This window comes from Lathyrus oleraceus, chromosome 4 (genome assembly GCF_024323335.1).
Source record: "Lathyrus oleraceus cultivar Zhongwan6 chromosome 4, CAAS_Psat_ZW6_1.0, whole genome shotgun sequence".
Taxonomy (NCBI): Eukaryota; Viridiplantae; Streptophyta; class Magnoliopsida; order Fabales; family Fabaceae; genus Lathyrus; species Lathyrus oleraceus.
In genome coordinates, this window is record NC_066582.1 from 109,319,149 (window position 1) to 109,339,138 (window position 19,990).

The 19,990-nt window shown below is 35.6% G+C and overlaps 3 protein-coding genes across 7 annotated transcripts; 1 reads left to right on the forward strand and 2 right to left on the reverse strand.

Moving 5' to 3' along the window:
• Window positions 1–1,119: 1,119 nt before the first annotated feature.
• Window positions 1,120–3,874, reverse strand: LOC127073800 (pentatricopeptide repeat-containing protein At1g74630). The gene has a single exon (XM_051015028.1). It carries the CDS (start codon window positions 3,798–3,800, stop codon window positions 1,845–1,847), a length of 1,956 nt encoding a protein of 651 aa, XP_050870985.1. The 5' UTR covers window positions 3,801–3,874; the 3' UTR covers window positions 1,120–1,844.
• Window positions 3,875–5,459: 1,585 nt separating this feature from the next.
• On the reverse strand, window positions 5,460–9,150 carry LOC127073799 (putative pentatricopeptide repeat-containing protein At1g74580). Of its 5 annotated transcripts, none has more exons than XM_051015027.1 (4): window positions 6,732–9,150; window positions 6,412–6,508; window positions 6,156–6,260; window positions 5,460–5,966 (listed from the first exon to the last, which is right to left on the reverse strand). In XM_051015027.1, the coding sequence occupies exon 1, from the start codon at window positions 9,148–9,150 to the stop codon at window positions 6,829–6,831; it is 2,322 nt and encodes a 773-aa protein (XP_050870984.1). In that variant the 3' UTR covers window positions 5,460–5,966; window positions 6,156–6,260; window positions 6,412–6,508; window positions 6,732–6,828. The 5 variants fall into 5 exon arrangements, with proteins under 5 accessions (XP_050870984.1, XP_050870982.1, XP_050870981.1 ...); XM_051015025.1 differs by having other exon boundaries at window positions 6,343–6,508; XM_051015024.1 differs by having other exon boundaries at window positions 6,412–6,622.
• A 184-nt stretch (window positions 9,151–9,334) lies between these two features.
• Window positions 9,335–12,765, forward strand: LOC127073801 (uncharacterized). The gene is made up of 4 exons (XM_051015029.1): window positions 9,335–9,538; window positions 10,585–11,265; window positions 11,350–11,448; window positions 12,164–12,765. The coding sequence occupies exons 1-4, from the start codon at window positions 9,383–9,385 to the stop codon at window positions 12,533–12,535; spliced, it is 1,308 nt and encodes a 435-aa protein (XP_050870986.1). The 5' UTR covers window positions 9,335–9,382; the 3' UTR covers window positions 12,536–12,765.
• The last annotated feature ends 7,225 nt before the right edge of the window (window positions 12,766–19,990 follow it).

Sequence of the window (19,990 nt, forward strand, 5' to 3'; positions counted from 1 at the left end):
CTTGCTATTCCAAGTAACTAATGAGTTTAAAAATATGTGGCAAGTTCCACTAGTACTTTTTCTGTACGATTTGCAACCAGAAAATCGGAATTGGAGTAACCAACCAAACTACAATCGCTACCTTTGGAAAACCAAATTCATACTTAGATGTACCATGAAGGTATCTAAGGATGCGCTTTTCAACTTTTAAATGTCATTCCTTATGAGCAGATTGATATCAAGTGCACATGTATACACTAAACATAATCCACAATACAAGGAATTCACATCTTTCATTCCAAAATACACCAAACATTTATTTTGAGTTTTTTTTCCTCACTCTCATAATTTTGAGTCTTTCGAATTGTCGAAGCAACAACTTCTCCCCCTTTCCTCTTCTGAGAAATTATAAAGCATTACTTTTATTTTTTATTTTGGAGAATTGATTGAAATTCTCATTAATTGAGAAATTATTGAGTGGTCAAATGACCATTAAATCTTTTTGAGAATTATTTAAATTTTTCATTGTTTGAAAAATTATTATGACTAATCTATATACCAGATATTGTAGTGGTATTTATACCATATTTGACTAGTTTTTAAACCATCATAAGTTGTATTTCTAAATTGATTATCGTAAAGTATAGAATTGACCTGAGTATAGAACTGGATTCTTTTATCCTAGAGGCGGCGTGGTTGAGTTATTGTTTTACATAATTTTAGACAGTGTCACAAAACGTCTTAAAGAGAATGATATAGTCTGTGACTTGATTCGATAATTTCTTCAATGACAATATTGTTCAAAACCGTAAAATAGAATTTAGTTATAGCGGCAAATGCATTATGCTCAAATCTATAGTGGTACGAATAGATAAAGGCCTGTAAGGAAATTAAGGATGGCGTCTCTTCTTCAAGTTTGTGCAGTGTCTAAAGAAGAAAATTCCTTTTACTGGAAATAGCAAGGAAACCATGTTAACTGTGTGAATCAAGTAATCCAGCCAGAAGGGTTGGAATACGAACAATTTATAATTTATAAGAACCAAAATCCAAATAACTATAAACTATACTTACACATTTAAAGTATAATATTGGGACCATTTAGTGAAACTAGAATAAAAAAACTCGAGCACCTATAGGGCATATGAATAAACGATCATATCATTCAAATTGATAGTTTTACTTCTGCAATCAGAATTGGTTGGAACTTGGAAGTAAGGACTGCACTCCGTGAAATGTGTAAAAATAGGGACCAATACTCAAATAACAAGAAACTGGGGACTGCTTACAGATTTGAGCATAATATAAGAATCAACTGGCAAAATTGAAGCCAGGAACAAACTTGAGAACTTGTAGCATGATTTGGATGGAAGCATACCAGCACCTGCAGAAGCATGTGCAGACGCTACTTGGGAGGTAGTTGACTTGATATTTACAGTTGATGTTGCAATTGATGTATTTGCTTCAGGTGCATCTGCATCTGGTCTGCCTCTCCAATCATAGATTCCTCTAACTCTCCACTCATTTTTAGCATATGGTTCACCTGTTGGAGAAATACATAGTTACTGATGTGATGTGACCATGGTTGTGGCATCATCAACATTTTTCATGAATGTTTGATAGTAGGCGCAGTCTGATTTTCTTTAGGTAAAGACAGGATTTGGAAATTTGTTGCGTTGCGACTGTGCCTGTGCCTGTAGTTACATGGTGAATACCTCAATTTTCATGTCGTTCCTCTTTAGCTTTTATGGCATGGCTTCTTATCATTTTCACTTTTTTTAATACTTCCGATAGATGTCTTGTACTTTGAATGAATGATACCAGAAGTTCTATTGTTACATTTCAAGTCAACTAATTGTTTGCTTCTGTCACCAGTAATCTCTGCAGGAACAAAATCCATCTTTGAATGAGTGAAAGCGACTTCTATCTCTCACAACAATTTCTACTTGATAGACTTTAGAAATCAACTTCATTACAGTATGGCAGTCCCCACAAACTCTCAGGTTCTTCACTATTCTTAAAACCTTTCCTTTAGGAAGTTTTGCTATTCCAAAAGCTGCAGCAAGCTTCTCACTGTGCTTGGTCACTGAATCTTCTTTTTCTTCCTCTTCAATATCATGCAAAACACTTCTTACCTGAGGCGCATAACCTTCTTCTGTTCTGAGTTTCAACATTATTTCTCTCAGTTTATCATGGGCCTCTTCTGTAACCTCGTTAGGCTTTTCACCTGCCACAAAACCATAAATGACCTTGTCAATTTCAATCATACTCCAACCAGGAGTTTTTTTCATGCTCTTCTCAATCATTGTTCTTCTTATGCCAGCAACATCCTTCCATTTCCCTGCAACAGCATAAACATTTGAGAGCAGTACATGGTCACTAGAGTTGTTTGGATCCATTTCAGTAAGCCTTGCTTTCACAAGCTCTGCCAATTCGATGTTACCATGAATGCTACAAGCCCCGAGGAGGGTCCTCCAAATGATTGCATTAGGCGAAATTGGCATCTGACATATAAATTCATAGGCCTTCTGCAATCTAGCAGCTCGACCATACAGATCAACCATACAACCATAATGCTCAATGGCAGGTTCAATTCCATACAAATCCTTCATCTTAGAAAACAAAGCACACCCTTGATCAACCAAACCACTATGGCTACAAGCATAAAGGAGAGATATAAACGTGATACCGTCCGGTGTAAATCCAGACTTTTCCATCTCATGAAAAAGTCGGATGGCCTCCTCTCCACGACCATGCATTGCAAGTGCTGCTATCATAGATGTCCAAGACACAGTGCACTTCACAACAGGCATATTTTGAAAGACCATCTTAGCCATATCAACATTTCCACACTTGGAGTAACTATCAATGAGAGCATTATTAACCGAAACAATACAAAGAACCCCAGCTTTCTCCATAAACCCATGCAAAATCTTACCAAACTCAAACGCCCCAGCCTGAGCACAAGCAGATAAAACCCCAGTGAGACTAACCTCACTCGGCCTAATTCCCTCCCGCAGCAACTCCCTAAAAAACCCAAAAGAATCATCAAAAGAACCACCTTGAGCAAACCCAACAATCATAGTACTCCAAGAAACATCATCTCTCATCGGCATTTCAGAAAAAACTCTTCTCGCAAACCCAAGCTCGCCGCCTTTAACATAACCCGCAAGCATCACATTCCAAGAAGTCAGATTCCTAATAGGCATCCTTTGAAACACACCCCAAGCACCCTCCATATCCCCACACCTAAAACAAGCAGTAACAACAGCATTCCACGCAACAACATTCGGTTGAGACATTTCCTCAAACACCTTTCTTGCAGACACATAACACCCACATTCAGCATACATACTAATCAAAGTCGTTCCAACAAATATATGGTCATCAAACCCATGACGAAAAGCCTGAGAATGTAACTGAATGCCGGGTCTCTTCAAGTAACCATAGTTAGCAACCCCTTTGAGTACAAAAGCGAAGGAGAAACTATCAGGGAAGAGAGTGGGGTGGCGAAGTAATTGGATAAAGGGTTGTAGGGAAGTGAGAGGGGTGGAAGAATGAGAGAGTGAACGGATGATGGTGTTGTACATGAAAGTGTCGGGGCTGGGGAAGTGGTGAAAGAGACGGAGAGCGTATTGGAGAGCATGGTCGGAGATGGAGATTGCGCATTGGAGAAGGAGCTTGCCGAAGAAGAAGGGGTGAGTGTGAAGGCCAGTTACGTAGAGATGAGCGTGAGTTTGTTTGGATGTTTTGAGGGTGGTGGTGCTTTTGCTCAACAATGAAACCAAACCTTCTTCCAACCTCTTGCTAACGTTCATATTCATAATTCATAGTAAACTTCGTTCTTGCTACCTTCTCCCCCGCCACGCCACTATTTTTAAACAACATATTTCTCCGAGCCCCCACGCCTCTATAGACAGATTTATAAAAATTTACCTTTTTCTTTTTCCGTAATTTGTTAAATGTTTAAAATTTTGTCAAAAAAATTGTTTTTAATATAAAAAATTAGGCTTTGAAAATAGGTTTAATTAATTATGTTATACAGAGAGTAATCAAATGAATATAAATCAAATAATTAAATGTAAAAGATGACTTTAAAAACTATTAAAAAGATTAACATAAAATATCTTAAAATTAAAGAATTAGATAAAAATACAATATTGAATAGAAATATAGTATTGAATAAAACATTGAAACATAATTTGATAATATGTAATGGATGATAATAAATACTTAATAAGATAAAATTTGATCGTTGTTTTGTTTTAATTTCTTAAACATTTCCTTAACTTTAAATTGATCAGAGAATTTTGCTCTAGTGTCTCTAATATGAGCTACATATAATATATTATATTAAAAAGATAAAAGACATGTTAGGTGATAACTGAAATACATGTAATTAGTCATTTTCTTGAATGCAACAATTTTAAACTAACACTTTGAAAAATAAAGTATCTAAAACATTTGAATTCTTATTCTCTCTTGATTTAGGATATAAATATTAACAAATAAAGATTAAAAAAATATAGAAATGTTTTGATAAAAAAATTAAAATATAACAAATAGCATTGGTCTAAAATATTTTTGACTCCCGCCAAAAATTGAGTGTGGGGCAAGGTGGACCTGACATACACGGCTCCATAAAATTTAAAACTTGCAAAAATTCATGTTTCTCTTGTTAATGTTCGCGTCGCAAAAATAATAGGTGGGACAGACATAATATGAGATGCGAACGATGGAAAATTTAGACTCGCGCCGTGAAAAATACAAGCAAAACGCGTTGTGAAAAATACAGATAAAACAGACATGTTCGACGGAGCCAAACTCATTTTACCATATGTAGCAATTTGTGTCACTGATTTTTTGAATATTAATTATTTAATATTATTTTAAATTATTCTGTAAATTGCTCGACTTATGTCAATCTATTTTGAGTTTGTTTCAATATATTATGAATTATATAGTTGATAAACATTTTATCACAAATATGCATAGTCACATTTACTCATGCGGACACACATATGTATTTGCTGATTGCATCAAGAAGATCATACTTTATTCTTTTCTCTAATATCCATGACATGCATCAAGAGAAGATCATACTTTATTCTTTTCTCTAATATCCATGACATAGAACATGATTTCGTTATTAGTATTTTTTGAAAAGTTATTGTATAATCTTCAAATTCTCTTTTATCTTAAATTATTTTTAAATTTTTAAATTTTGATGTATTTTGAATATGATCTATTCTATCAATTATAAATACATTGATTCACCATTATTATTTATCCATATATACGTCCGAATTAATAATAATGCGATCTGTGTGAATGCACAAGACTTTTTATTAGTAAAGATAAAAAAAATCTAGAAATATTTTGATAAAAAAATTAAAATATGTCGTAGAATGTTGAAAATATTGTTTGGAATAAATATATTTTCTTATACTAAAAAATGAAATAATTTTAATAGTAGAAATTAATGTTATAAAATCTTTCTTGGTAACATCCAGGTTTTATAATTTAGATATCATCACTCTAATAAGATGAAATACAAAAAAGGCAAAAAGTTCCTGCTAATGCTCTAAAACTAAGATAAGGTGTTTTGTTTCTCCCTTTCATGGTTATCCATTTCTCTAGAGCTAGTAAGAGAAAGGAGACTATCAACTAAACCAGAAAGAGAGTAGACAAGAACTGCTTTAAATAACTTAAATGCATACAAGAAGACACTTATGAGTTTCTACCAGTTTCAATTATACAATAAGAGGCATGTTTTCAAAGCTCCTTGATGCCAGCTCTTTCCGAATCTTCAAAACATTTTAAACAATCTGAAAGAAGTAGCGCGTGTTGACATCGAGACACTGCACATCATGATTCGCTTGCAAGTTGCAACTACGCAAAAGAAGTATCATTTTGACCTGAAGATGATGCAAACTTGGTCTGATATCTCTGAAGAAAAACCATTCTGGGTTCTGTATGGGGGAGTAAACCTGCCAATATGAAAATGAAAATAGGAATGGGGAAATTGAAGACTATGAATTAATGGGGAGGGTATACTTTCCAAGTCTAAAACTAAAATTCTACCATCAGCGACTACATGTGTCATGAAAACTTAAAAGAAGCTTACATTATCTATACACAAACACAGATTATATTTGCAGTTCTGATGTAATTAGTACCTATCTTTCTTCTGTGTGAAGATGTAAGTATGGGTGAAGTGTCATTCTTCCTCATTCTTCATGTGTGCCATTGTGACAGTCAATTGCGACTTGCAAACCTTTGTCCTGAAATTGATGATTTTCGTGTTACTTACAATGAAATTGGTCCTATCATTATTGACATATCCACATAAACAAAATAGCATACTGCAGTTGATAGGCTCGAGCACGATGACTTTCATGTGATCTTGACAACATTGGGCTTGAAAGCACCCACCTTATTGACAAACCAAACACTAGCTGACATGAAATTCTTCATGTTCGCAAGTCATGCAATTCACGATAATAGGTGTCTACCAGAAGCTCCAAACATCCTTGGAAGTTGGAACCAAGTATAGTATCAAGAATCGACATTTTCTAAACATATTTGCTAGAGACATTTCAGTTCACTATGTGGTGTAGAAGAAAAATGTATGATATACCAACACCTGAAATCAGGTAGTGTTCTTTCATGAAATGTGAAAATTAATATAGCAAGAGTGAACAAACTTTCATCGACTTATGAATCAGTAATATAACTATAAATAGGAAAATTACCTGTACTGAAGTAAAAGGTGTCTACTGGAAGCAACAAAGATCCTTGAAAGTCGGAAACGAGCATATGATCAGGAATCCTCATTTTTCAAATTATCTTCTAATCAACAGCTGATGACCTGGCCCCACGGCGAAGAGAATTCCAGGTTGGATTTCTTTTCTTAAGTATCGTTTTATCTCTAATACCATCATATAGTAGTTCATAGGCATGATAAGTTATATGTCCCTTTTTCAACAAATTTTCTACAACAATCTTAGGGGCTGCTACCACCTTTTTATCAGCTTCAAAAATTGTATTCACAGTATCTGGGACAATGTCCTTTTGTACCATAAGGTGGATGATACCAACTGCTTCTTGAACCTTGTGCTCCATGCAAAGACAATTTAAAACCCGTCCAAATGTTGTCAGTGATGGAATAAATCCCTTTTCAATATTCTCCAACAGAAAACTGTATCCACGGGTAACATTTCCCGTTTTGCAAAAGCCATCAATTATGACCCTGTAAGTATAGTTGTCTGGGTCACAGCTATTTTTTTTCATCTCAGAGAAGAGTCTTACGGTCATTTTCATATTGAGTTGTTCTGAAAATGCACAAAGCATGATATTATAGGTTGCAGTTGTATGACAAACATCAGATTGTTTTTCCATCCCTCTAAATAACCGATAAGCACCATCAAGATCCCCAATGTTGCAGAACCCGGTGATCAATGTGCCAAAACTAACTACATCAGGTGTCAAGCCCTTGCTTTTCATTTCCCCAAGCAAATCTACAGCTTCATTTACTTTCTTAGATTTGCAAAGGCTTTCAATGATAATGTTATACGTAATTATATTTGGAGCACATCCCTTGTCCGGAATTGCCTTGAAAATCTCCATTATTTCTTCGGGCTTCGCAGCCTTGCAGAGCCCATTCAACAAAGTGTTATATGTGATAACATCAGGAGTCATACCTTGACTGCACATTCTGTTTACCAACTCAATTGCACTGTCTAACTTCATCTGTTTGCAATAGCCATCAACCAAAGTATTGTAGGTAAATATGTCTGGGATGCACCCTTTGGCTATAGCATCGTCTATAAAATGATTAGCATCAGATAAACAACCCATCTTGCACAAGCCATTTATGATTACATTATAAGTCCATATATCAGGGTGACAACCATTTTCTGCCATCTCATTCATCAATTGCAAAGCCGGCAAAATTAGTCCTTGCTGACATAACCCTTTAATCAAAGTATTGTAAACAATAACACTTGGCATTAAACCTTTACCTATCCCATCCTTAAAGACGGCCACGGCCTGATCAGGGTCACCATCCTGGCAAAAACCATTAATTAATGAACAATAGGTAAACTCATCAGGCTTAAAACCCTTAAAAACTGCATCTTTCAGAATCCTATTTGCATCCACCACCATCCCCTTCTTGCAGTATCCATCAATAATACTATTATACGTGAAACAATTCGGCTCAAATCCACCATTAACCATTTTATGCAAATATTCCTCAGCTTCAACAACCCGCGAATTCCTACACAACCCACATATAACTGTATTATAAGTAACAACATCAGGCCTCAAACCTTCCCCCGACACACAACCCAACAACCTAACAGCCCTATCAAGAGAACCTTCCTTACAAAGCCCTTGTATAAAGATATTAAAAGTAAACAAATTCGGAGAAAGCCCTCTCTTCAAAACCTTATTAAGAAGCTTCTCACTTTCCAAAACAAGACCCTTCTTACATAAAATATGAACAAGCTTATTAAAAGTAGTAACATCAGGACACAGAGAACACTCAAGCATTTCGTCAAACAGCTCACGTGCTTTCACTTTATCATCAAATTCATAAAACCCTGCCACAACAGTACAATACGCAACAGCATTTGAAAAACAACCTAACAAAGGCATATTCCGAAGCAACCTAAGAGCAGCATGAGGTCTACGTGTCCTACAAAACGACTTGATCCTTATGGTGTATGTGTACACATCTGATTCAACCCTTTTATCAATCATCCTCATATAAACCTTATGAGCCTGGTTGAAGTAACCAAACTCAACAAGAATGTTCATGATGGCATTATAGGAATGAACAGAAGGATCACAGTTGTATAAATCCATGCGTTCGAATGTGTCAACAGCTTCTTGAACTTTCCCTTTTCTTCCATAGAGTCTCATGGCTTCAACGTAAGCTCCTTCCAAGAACGTGTTGTTTAAATTCGCTCTCATCTCAGAGAGAAGATTCTCCATCTCGTTGAATTTACCATGGAAGCCAAGCTTTTGAAGCATGCATTTGTAGGTGAACAGAGTGTGGTTGAAACCCTGTTCATGTTTGGCTGAGTTGAACATTTCCAATGCTTTTAGAGGGTCTTTTTGTACTTTTACTACAGCGGCAACATGTTTGGGAAGCAACGCACGAATCATTCCAACAGTGTTTCAGTTTTCAGGTTTGTTTTGCAAACGGAACATCGCTCTGCAATTTGAAAAATGAAAATGAAAACGAAACGAAGCGTTTTGTTTTTGTTAGTGGAAACGATTGCCACGTCATTAAATAAGGGTCCACGTGGCGAGATCTGAATGGTGTTTGGATGCGAAGTGCGAGATTGAAGTTTATGTTTTTGTAGCGGCGGAGAGAGAGAAAGAGAGATAGAGAGAGATGGAATCGGCGGGACAGTGGCTGGAGAAAGCGTTGGTGGAGTTGTGTTCTAAGATCGAAACTGGTTTGGGTTTAGGTTTAGATGAAGAGATTATAAAAGGGCTTGTTTCTTACTGTGATCTTGCTCAGCCACGAGATGCTAAAGAGTACCTTGACGTAACCCTCGTTTCCTTTTTCCACTTCTCTTTTTCAGTGAATCGTTGAGTTAGTCTATGAAATTGTAGTAGTGGTATAATATTAATGTTAATGACGAATTTTGTTTTGTGGAATTTAATCAATTTATCGTTATTGTTGGTTTTTTTTTCTTAATCTGGACTCTGCACACCAACTACTTGCGTTAAATACCGCTATTGATGGCAGTTTTTGTTTAGTTGAAGTCTGGTTTGTTTCACTGCATAATTGTTGTTTCTGGTTTACTTATTGTTTTGGTTATAACTTTGAGTTTCATATATCAAAATCGTAAACGCTTCGGCTTGTTGGAAACTGTTCTTTATTGGGAACACAGAGCTGATCACCTGACTTGTGAAGGTGATGGACCCTTCACCCTCAGGTGCACTCATGCTGCTGCCTCTCCAATGCCAGGGTACCTGCAAAGCACTCTGATGTTGACGTAAGAGGGCGCTGTTTAAAGCGGGGTTTTAGTAGACTTGATGAAGAGATCATACTTGGGGGTTTACCTCCTATTTATAGTAGTTTTATGGTTTGAGGAATGCTGCAATTATTGCCGTATGATTGGTTTATCCTAAATAAACCGTAAGCATGTCTCCTTATCTGATAAGGGTTTGAACGTTTTTCCATGATTCGCGGATCAGAATCAAGATATGATCTTATCCTTATCTCAGTTATTTGAATTCTTCTGGACCAAAAAATTGTATTTAGGCCTGATTTGCTTGTTGCCCTTTGATGGGCCTATTTTAAGGACGTGAGATGGTCTGTTTTAGGTTCTTAGGTCCATCCCAGTAAACAAACCTTAAAACTTAGTCATGCTAGTACCTCTTGATTAAATTGGTAATTGTTTTTTAGGAGGACATAAATTGATGTTTAAAGGATGGACTTTCTGAAAATCTTTACTATGCTTTCATATTTGAATATTTGTGGTGGGCCTTATTGCAGCATATTCTTTGTTGTATTGGTGAATGGAATCTTGTTACCTCTAAACAGAACATTTAACTTGCAAAATTTATTTTTGTATCCCTTTGCAGAATATTATTGGTCAAGAAGTAGGGAAACCTGTGATTGAAGAATACCTAAGACGGAGAGGTCACTCAGAATTTAGCACTAAATCAGATGTTCCAACTACTACATTACATGCCTATGTCAAACCACCTGCAGTTGAAACATCTGCTAGTGGGTCTAAGAAATCGATGAGAACACCGAAAGCAGTAACTGTCCGCAGTGACCATGCAGAACCCAGCAAAAATGTTGTTGGCGGTAGTAAGGACAATGGGATTCCGGCTACAGGTAGTGAATCAAAAACATCACAAAAAGGAAACCAAGTGAGTTCCAAAAAGAAGAAAGCTGGGAAAACTATTTCACTTGCTGAGGCAGCCAAGGGATCGATTGTGTTCCAGCAAGGAAGACCATGCTCTTGTCAAGCGCGTCGTCACATGCTGATCAGCAATTGCTTATCATGTGGTAAAATCGTTTGTGAGCAAGAAGGAGAAGGGCCTTGCAATTTTTGTGGTGCACTTGTGTTGAAAGAGGGCAGCTCATATGCTGGTCTGGAAGAAAGTTTGCCTCCCTTATCAGATGCCGAGGCTGCTGCTGAAGCTTACGCAAAGAGGCTTGTCGATTATGACCGAAATGCCGCAGCTCGTACAACAGTTATTGATGACCAAAGTGACTACTATGAGCTTGATGGAAATACTTGGTTATCAAAGGAGGTATTGTATTTTGTTTAAAACTTGTCATCTGATTTTCTTATTATGACATATTTGGATTTTTTCAATTTTATCTTTCTTTCTTAGGAGAAAGAACTATTGAAGAAGAAACAAGAAGAGGTGGAAGAAGCTGAACGAGCAAAACGGAATAAAGTTGTTGTGACTTTTGACCTAGTTGGCCGAAAGGTTTCTACTTTAGTCTTGTCTAAAATTACTGGTTTGATTTGCTACTGCATGAGTTTTATAGTAGGATTGGAAACGGACGTCTTCATTGTGTGAACGTTTTGGGATCTACTTATGTATCTAATGTTATCGTGGTTATCGAATTTAGATTCATATTGTGAATCATTAATCGAATCTTATTATGAATTGTAAGATACGTTACTAATAAAAGGATAACATTCTTAAGTAAAAGTAAGTGACAAGAAAAATTACAAGTTGATTTACGGTAAACGAATCTCAAAGTATTTCAATACTTGAGCATTAATCAATTGGTTAGACTTAGTTTAGATGGTGATGCATCAGAATAAATCACGATTCATGTCCAAAATAGATACACACTAGGGATTCTATCAACAGGATTCTATGCTGTATTGAATCAAGGTAGGACTCACATTTTTATTAACTGATAACCAGATTTACATATTGGTTGTGATTTTTACTGAATGGAAGTTTTGAATGTAACATGCATTAAGTATTTTAGGATCCTATTTGTTTAATTATAGTGAATCTATGCAATTTTAGAATAGCAGCCTAAACTAGAAGTTTTAGATGTATTTTTCTTCTTCTTTACTTTTCCCACTGTTGCTTATATCTTTGTCTGTGTTATTGTTTACTGCAAAACAAAGTATAATGCAGAGTATCTGTTGTCTCATTTTGGATTGTAAATTATATCTTTCAGGTTCTTCTGAATCAAGATGAAGTTTCAGAATCAAAGTCCGACAATAGAATATTACGTGCACCAGATGAAAGAGAAGTGAACCGCATTAAACCAAACCCAACTCTTAAGATTCAGCCAGTTTTTGTGGATCTGGGCTTCACTAAGAAGTCTGCTATTGATAGGCAAGTGAACAAAGGTAAGCAATCAAACAAAGGTTTAAACAAGGGACTGTGTTTAGAGATTACTGGGAGGGTTCAGCATGATAGCAATGACTTGAAGTACCTTCAGCAAAGCCAATTCGCAACAGATTCAAATGAAAAAAATTGGCGAGTACCGTCAGGAAATGGAGGGCTACATGTTGAAGATGACGGTGAATGTTTACTGGAACTATGATAATGAATAAAAGGCTTCCACACTTTTTTGTTTATGCTTTGGTATCACAGAGTCTTGATTATCTTTTTGAGAGAAAGGAAATAATGAAGTTAAGAATTTTTGGCACTGTATCTTTATCTGGGATGCTTGTGCAGAATAATATCACTATATTGTCTATTCCTATATAGAGTTCTGGGATGCACATGCGTCAATTGTTTCAATCTCTCAATTAATCATAAATGTTTATGTCAGTTGTTTTTTATAGTCATTTAGAATGTGGTTCAATTATTTTCATACTAGTGTTTTGGTAAACAATTCTATGAAGTGTTTGTTAGTCAAAAGCAATTCATAGGCATGTAATTTGTAGTCGTGTATTTTTCATGTGTGTGGATAGGCTAATAAGGTAAAATTGTTTAATGCCTTTCTTCATTGTATTGTCTCTATACATAATAGATTGTAAGAGTTTTTTTGTTGTTTTAGTTATTGGTCTAGTGTTCAACATGTACACTAATAACCACTTCTGGATAGGGAGAAATGTGACAATTAGGATCCCAATCTGGGAATCCACTTAAAATATCATCAAAGGCAATCCTAAGGGTGTTTGAGGGCCAGTTTATGGGCCAGTTTGGTTCGGTTTCGAGAGAATTCGATGTCCAAATCGATCAAAATTATATGGTTTGGTTTTGATAGAATTTGAACATTTTTTCAATAAAATTCAAACCGAGAAATATCGGGTTGGTTTGGGTTGGATTGATCAGATATATTAAAAAAATGCGCAAAAACATTTTTAAAAAATATCTAATTTACATCAATTAATTTTCCGTAATAATATAAAAAATTTAACTTTTTGTTTCTCCATATAAGTTGTGAATGTGACAAATGTTTGATTAGAGTTAAAAATTACATTTGATAGTCAATAATCAAAACAACTGTCACACACTATAAAAAGGAATACAAAAGGAATAATAATATCCACACCAATCGCTTGCTTAAATACAAGTGGGACTTAAAGAAAATACTAAAATACCTTCTAACAAATTTTGTCATCAAATTCCTGAAAATGAATTAGTTCTAATATCATCCCTTAATTCATATTCAGCTTAACCAAAACTAACAACATCAATTTCATCTCTCAAACGGAGAAATTGATCAGTCTTAATCGCATTCATCAGAACATCTGTCAACTGTTTTTGAGTGCTACATTGCACAACTTCTAGCACTCCATTCTGAAACTGATTTCCCAGAAAGTGATATTTAGTCTCAATATGTTTGTTTCTCCATTGTAGCATTGGGTTCTTGGCAAGACTGATTGTAGACGTGTTATCAATCATCAGCTTCAGAGACTTGTTTATTTTGATCTTCAGATCCTGTAGTAAATTCAGAAGCCACATAGCTTGGCATGCAGTCACAACACCTACAATATATTCTGCTTCACAGGTTGACAAAGCAACAATTGGTTGCTTCTTGGAACACCAAGAAATATGACTTCCCAGAAACTTAAACAAGTATTCATAAGTACTTCTTTTGTCAACTCTGTCTCCACACTAATCAGAATCTAAGTAACTCATAAGTTCCGAGTCAGTTTCAGCACCAGATGGGAACAAAATTCCATACTTCAGAGTTCCCTTTATATACCTTCGAATTTTGACAGCAACTTGGTAATGAGACCACTTCGGTTTACTCATAAACCTACTCACAATTTCAATTGCATAGCAAATATCAGGTATGATATTACACAAATACCTCAGAGACCCTACCAACAGCTTGAACGTTGTCGCATCTACATCATCATCATTAGAATCAGAATCCAATTTATGATTTGTATCAGCAGGTGTGACAACAACTTTACAATTCAATAGCTCAAACCTCTTCAAAAGCTCAAGTTCATATTCCAGCTGATGTAAAACTATGCATTTCTAAGAGTATATAATCTTCATCCCTAGAAAATAAACCATATTTCCTATATCAATCATCTCAAACTCATTCATCATCTCCTTCTTAAACTTAAGCAATATGTCATCAACATACATGCATACCAGAATCATATTTCCTTCAGAAGTATATTGAACATAGACACCATACTCCATCTCACATTTCTGAAATTCGTGGTTCTTGAAAAATGAATCAATTTTCAGATTCCAAGCTCTAGGGGCTTGCTTTAGTCCATACAAAACTTTGTGTAATTTGTACACCATCACTTCCTGATTATTTTTCTCAAATCCAAGAGGTTGTGACACATAAACCTCTTCTTCTAATGGATCATTCAGAAGTGCAGATTTCACGTTTAAATGCAGCAAAGGCTAATTTTTGTTAACAGTTATCGCAATCACCAGTCTGATTGTTTCATGTCTTGCTACATGTGCAAACATTTCAAAGTAATATAACCCAGGTTTCCACAGAAAATCTCTTATAACTAACATTGCTTTGTGTTTGCCAATTGATCCATTTGGCTTTAGCTTCGCCTTATAAACTCATCTCACACTGATGACTTTCTTGTTCTTTCAAAGTTTTGTCAGCTTCCAAGTCTTATTTCTCTTTATGGAATCAAGTTCTTCTTGCATGACCTCCAGCCTGACTTTCTGCTTGAGAGCTTCTTCCGTACTCACGGGTTCAAAGTCTACTAACATGGCACACTAAATAACTTTCCCTTCAGAATCTCCTTCAGTATCTTACAGCATGTCAAACTCTACAAACCTTCTCGGAATATTTTTGATTCTTTGTGGCCTTTGAACTTGTTCAGAACCTTCTAATTCTGGAACAATATCATATGATGGAACTCCAGAAGTACCGCCTTCAGAAGCATGACCATTTTAGGATCTGGAATATTCCCAGAATCTGGACTACCACCAGAATCTGAATCACCATCAGAATCTGGATCACCAGAATCTGAATCACCATCAGAATCTGGATCAGAATCATATTCTTCCTTAGAATCAATTTCGCCTTCTAATTCTTACTCACTTTCAGAATCACTTTCAAGCTCTAACTCATCTTCAGAATCAGAATCAATATCTTCAGAAGTTAACTCTGCACCGGAGTTAGATTGAGACTTGCTCCAATCTCATACTTCTGACTCTTTCACAACAAAATCTCTACTTACTTCAACCTTATTAGTGAATGGACAATAAAGCTTATAAGCACATGTATTATGATACCCCACTAGTAACATCACCTTGCTTCTATCATTCAGCTTCTTTCTAGTTGCACCTAGAAGGTATTTATAACAGACATGACCAAATACTCTTAAATGACTCACACTTTGCTTATCTCTAGTCCACCTCTCAAAAGGAACAATTTTCTTCATCTTCTTGGTTGGACACCTGTTGAGCATATATGTTGCAGTGGAAACAACTTCTCCTCACAAAGTGTTAGGAAGTTTTTTCTTCTTCTTCAGCATGTTCCTTATCATATCAAGCAAAGTTTAGTTTCTCCTTTCAGCAAGACCATTGTGTTGAGGAGTATATGGAGCAATCAATTCATGCTCAATTCCATTCTCCTTACAAAACTTCTTGAACTCTGTAGAGTTATACTCACCTCCACCATCAATTCTAAGAATCTTCAGAGTCTGACCACTCTGTTTCTCAGCCTTGATTCTGAATTTCTTAAATCCAGCAAACACCTCGTGTTTGAACTTTATAAGGGATACCCATGTCATCCTTGTGAACTCATCCACAAATGAGACATAATATTTATTCCCTCTTAGTGAAGGTTCTGTAAATAGTCCACGCACATCATAGTGCACTACTCCCAAAGCATATTTTGCTCTTGGAGCTACTTCTAATGCAAATGACAATCTTGGTTGCTTCCCTCTCATGCACACATTTCATGACTTTTCTGGTTTCTTAATTGCAAGAATTCCACATACCAATTTCTTTAAATTCGGATGCCCAAAGCTTCTTAAGTTCAAATGACCAAATTCTTTGTGCCACAACTCATTTTCCTTCACAACACTTGTTGCACTAAGGCATTTAGAGTCTGCAGTTTTAACATTCACCTTGAATGTTCTATCCCTTCCATGTTTTGACTCCATAATCATCTTCTGATTACGGTCATCCATTTTCAAAAGATCATCCTTCATGGTAATTGAGAATCCTTTTTCAATTAATTGACCTACACTCATCAGATTTCTCTTCATGCCAGGAACATACCAGACATTCTGAATTAGCGCAAATTTGCCATTATTCGGAATCACTCTAACATTCTCCATTTCTTCAGCATTCAGATACTTATCATCATTACATCTGATATTTGTCTTCTTCCTAGAGTCAAAATCAACCAGTTATTTCTTATTTGCAATAAGATGGTTTGAACAACCAGTATCCATATACCACTAGTCTTCTAGAGACACACTATCATAATCAGAAGCCATTAATAGCACATGTTCATCATCAGAACTTCTAGTTATATTTGTTTCTTCTGATTTCATCTACTTGTTTAACCAACAATTTGCAGCGAAGTGGCCAAACATCTTACAATAGTAACATTGAACTTTTCTCTTGTCATACTTCTCTTTTCCCTTCTGACTCCTAGAAGTTGAGGTTTCTGACTACTGAGACCTATCATGTCTTTTCTTGACTTCTGACCAAGACTGCTTCTGGTATTTCTTGATAAAAAAAACCTTCAGAGCCTGCTCTACCTCTCTCTCAGAGGTTCTTTTAGTCATACGCAACTCTTGCGCCTCTAGACTGCTTTGCAACTCTTCTATTCTCACGGTGCTTAGATCCTTAGAATGTTCAATTACTACAATGATGCAATCCAACTGAGGAGTGGGGGATCTAAGTACCTTCTTAGTGATACTTTCTTCATAAAGAGTTTCTCCACATGACTTCATCTCATTTGTGATCAGAATCACTCTGAAGATGTAGTCAGGTACCTTCTCATTATTCTTCATGCATAGATTCTCATACTGCCTACGTAGAGACTGAAGCTTCACCTTCTTCACCGATGAGTCACCGTTGTAGCACTGCACTAGTGTGTCCCACGTAGCCTTCACCGTCGTCAAATCAATGATTTTCTCAAACACGTTCACATCCACGCATTGATGGATGTAGAATAGAGCCTTCTGATCCTTCTTCATCAGATCATGCTGAGCATTTCTCTGCGTATCTGTTGCATTTTCTAGAAGTGCAACCTGAACGTAACAGTTGTTGATAAGATAAAGAACATCTTGACCTCCAAACAAGACACGTATTTGAATCATCCTACGATTCCACTTCTTACCATTGAACACTAGAAGCTTGGTGCTCATATTGTTTTTGTTCATCTTCAACCTTGTGCAATACACCCAGATTTCCACAATGTTTCCCAATCCTGCAGAATCAAGATATGTGATTCTGTTACGATTCTGAACAAAAATTCAACACGAATTCTCCAAACAAAAATCAATCGCATAACGCCTTACTGTTTCATTCGTGTTTCTCGTGGTGTTTCTCTGTGGATCTGAACCGGAGCTCTAAATACCAATTATTGGTGCACAAGGTGATAAATATGAACAATGAAACAAGAGAGAGAAGAGAGAATAATAACAAACTCCCACTACTCTTAAAATGATTACAAAATGGTTGCATACACACTGCAAAAAGGAATACAAAAGGAATAATAATGCTCACACCACTCACTTGCTTAAATACAAGTGGGACTTAAAGGAAATACTAAAATACCTTCTAACAAACTTTGTCAACAAGTTTCTGAAAATGAATTAATTCTAATAACAACCAATGACACTTTTTAGGTTGTCTCCTCCACCTCAATGTTTTAGTTAACCAATTTTGTAGTCTAAATAATGAAGCAACACAATCATAAGATTGTCTTCATAAGAAACATAATGAAGGAACAAGTTTCTATAAAAATGATGAGTAAAATAAAATTGTTTGAAAGAGGTCCAATAATGAAGGAAACAGATTTCTATATTTAGATTTTGATATGGTGGACTACTTTAGTGATTGTGATTTATGTTAACTTTAGATTAAAGAGGTGTAAATTGATGGAAAAGAGGAATAGGTAAGAAGAGGAATAGGTTTTCACATAGAAGAAGAATGGGTTTTCACGGAGAAGAGGATTGGTAATTTTTGTAATATTTATTTTTATATTTTAAATCATAGAACCATTGATTTTCTTTTTTACCACGTGTCAAATATCTATAAATTGAATTAAAATAAATGGAGCGAGGCTAAATGGAGTAGATATGGACTCGAAAAGTACATGCATGTAATGAGTTCTCACCTTTTCCTATTAACTAAATCATTTGTATATTAGCATCCCCTTAAATTGATTTGGTTCGTAGAAGAATATCAATTTGCTAATAAGAAATTGATAATGTAGGATGGAATAACTTTGTTAAGAATAATGACAACCAAAAACTAAGCATCTCCTTAAATTGATGTGGTTCATAGAAGAATATTAATTTGCTAATAAGAAATCAATGATGTAGGATGGAATAGCCTTGTTAAGAATAATGACAGTTAGAAATTGAGTACTAACATAAGGAAGTGATGTTAGCTAATCATAATAAGCGTCCCGAATTGAATGACGATTGACTTTGATGTGTTTAGTGTGTTTAAAAAAACGGGATTCATAATGATTTGGATGACACTTGTATTGTCATCATAAAGTGACGTTTGTTTTGTTTGAAGAAATTCCTGTCAAAAGACCACATAGCCAAATTCTAAACAAGCAACAAATGTGGTATGATACTCATATTCCGTATAAGATTTAAAGACTTATGTTTGATTCTTAATTTTTCATACAATCTAAGAAGAGCCAAAGAAGGATGAACTAACCAGTGACATATCAACAAGTATCTAGGCACCCAGACCAATGTGCACCATTATAAGTAATCAATTTAGAAGTTATTTCAGTGCAAAGGTATATACCACATGGAGAAGTTCCTTTCATGTAATGAGTTATAGGACAAGTTGTTGTGAAATGAAGATGGCGAGGAGAATGTATAAATTGATTTACTTGTTGAACAACATAATATATGTTAGAGTGAGAAATAGTCAAATAATTAAGGTTATTGATTAGTCGTCATATAACTAGTTTTATCCAGTTATTTTCACTTAAGAAATTTAATATTTATCTCTTGTAATATTATTGATTTAATTTTTTTTAGTAAAAATGGATATTTAGATTATATTGAATTGTTTGATCATCTCTACCTCAGTCTGTCATTTTGGAGTGTTTGAAACTATTTTGTAGGTGGTGTGAAAGTCAAGAATCATACTAAAATTAGAAAAGGAAATGTTTCTAATTTAAGTAAGTACACACAAGCCATAATATGTATGCTCATGCGGAAAATCAGTCGGTGTACATGTCGCATCCGCGAAAAACAACCGGCGGGCTGAAACAAAAACAACATAGAGCCGCCACCGTGCGTTATTTATCCCAAAAGAGGGAAAGGAAACGCTCGAAGTAAACCTGGAAAAGACATGGTCTCGCGACCAAAGAGAATGGGATCGGGAGTCGGTTATGCGAAGG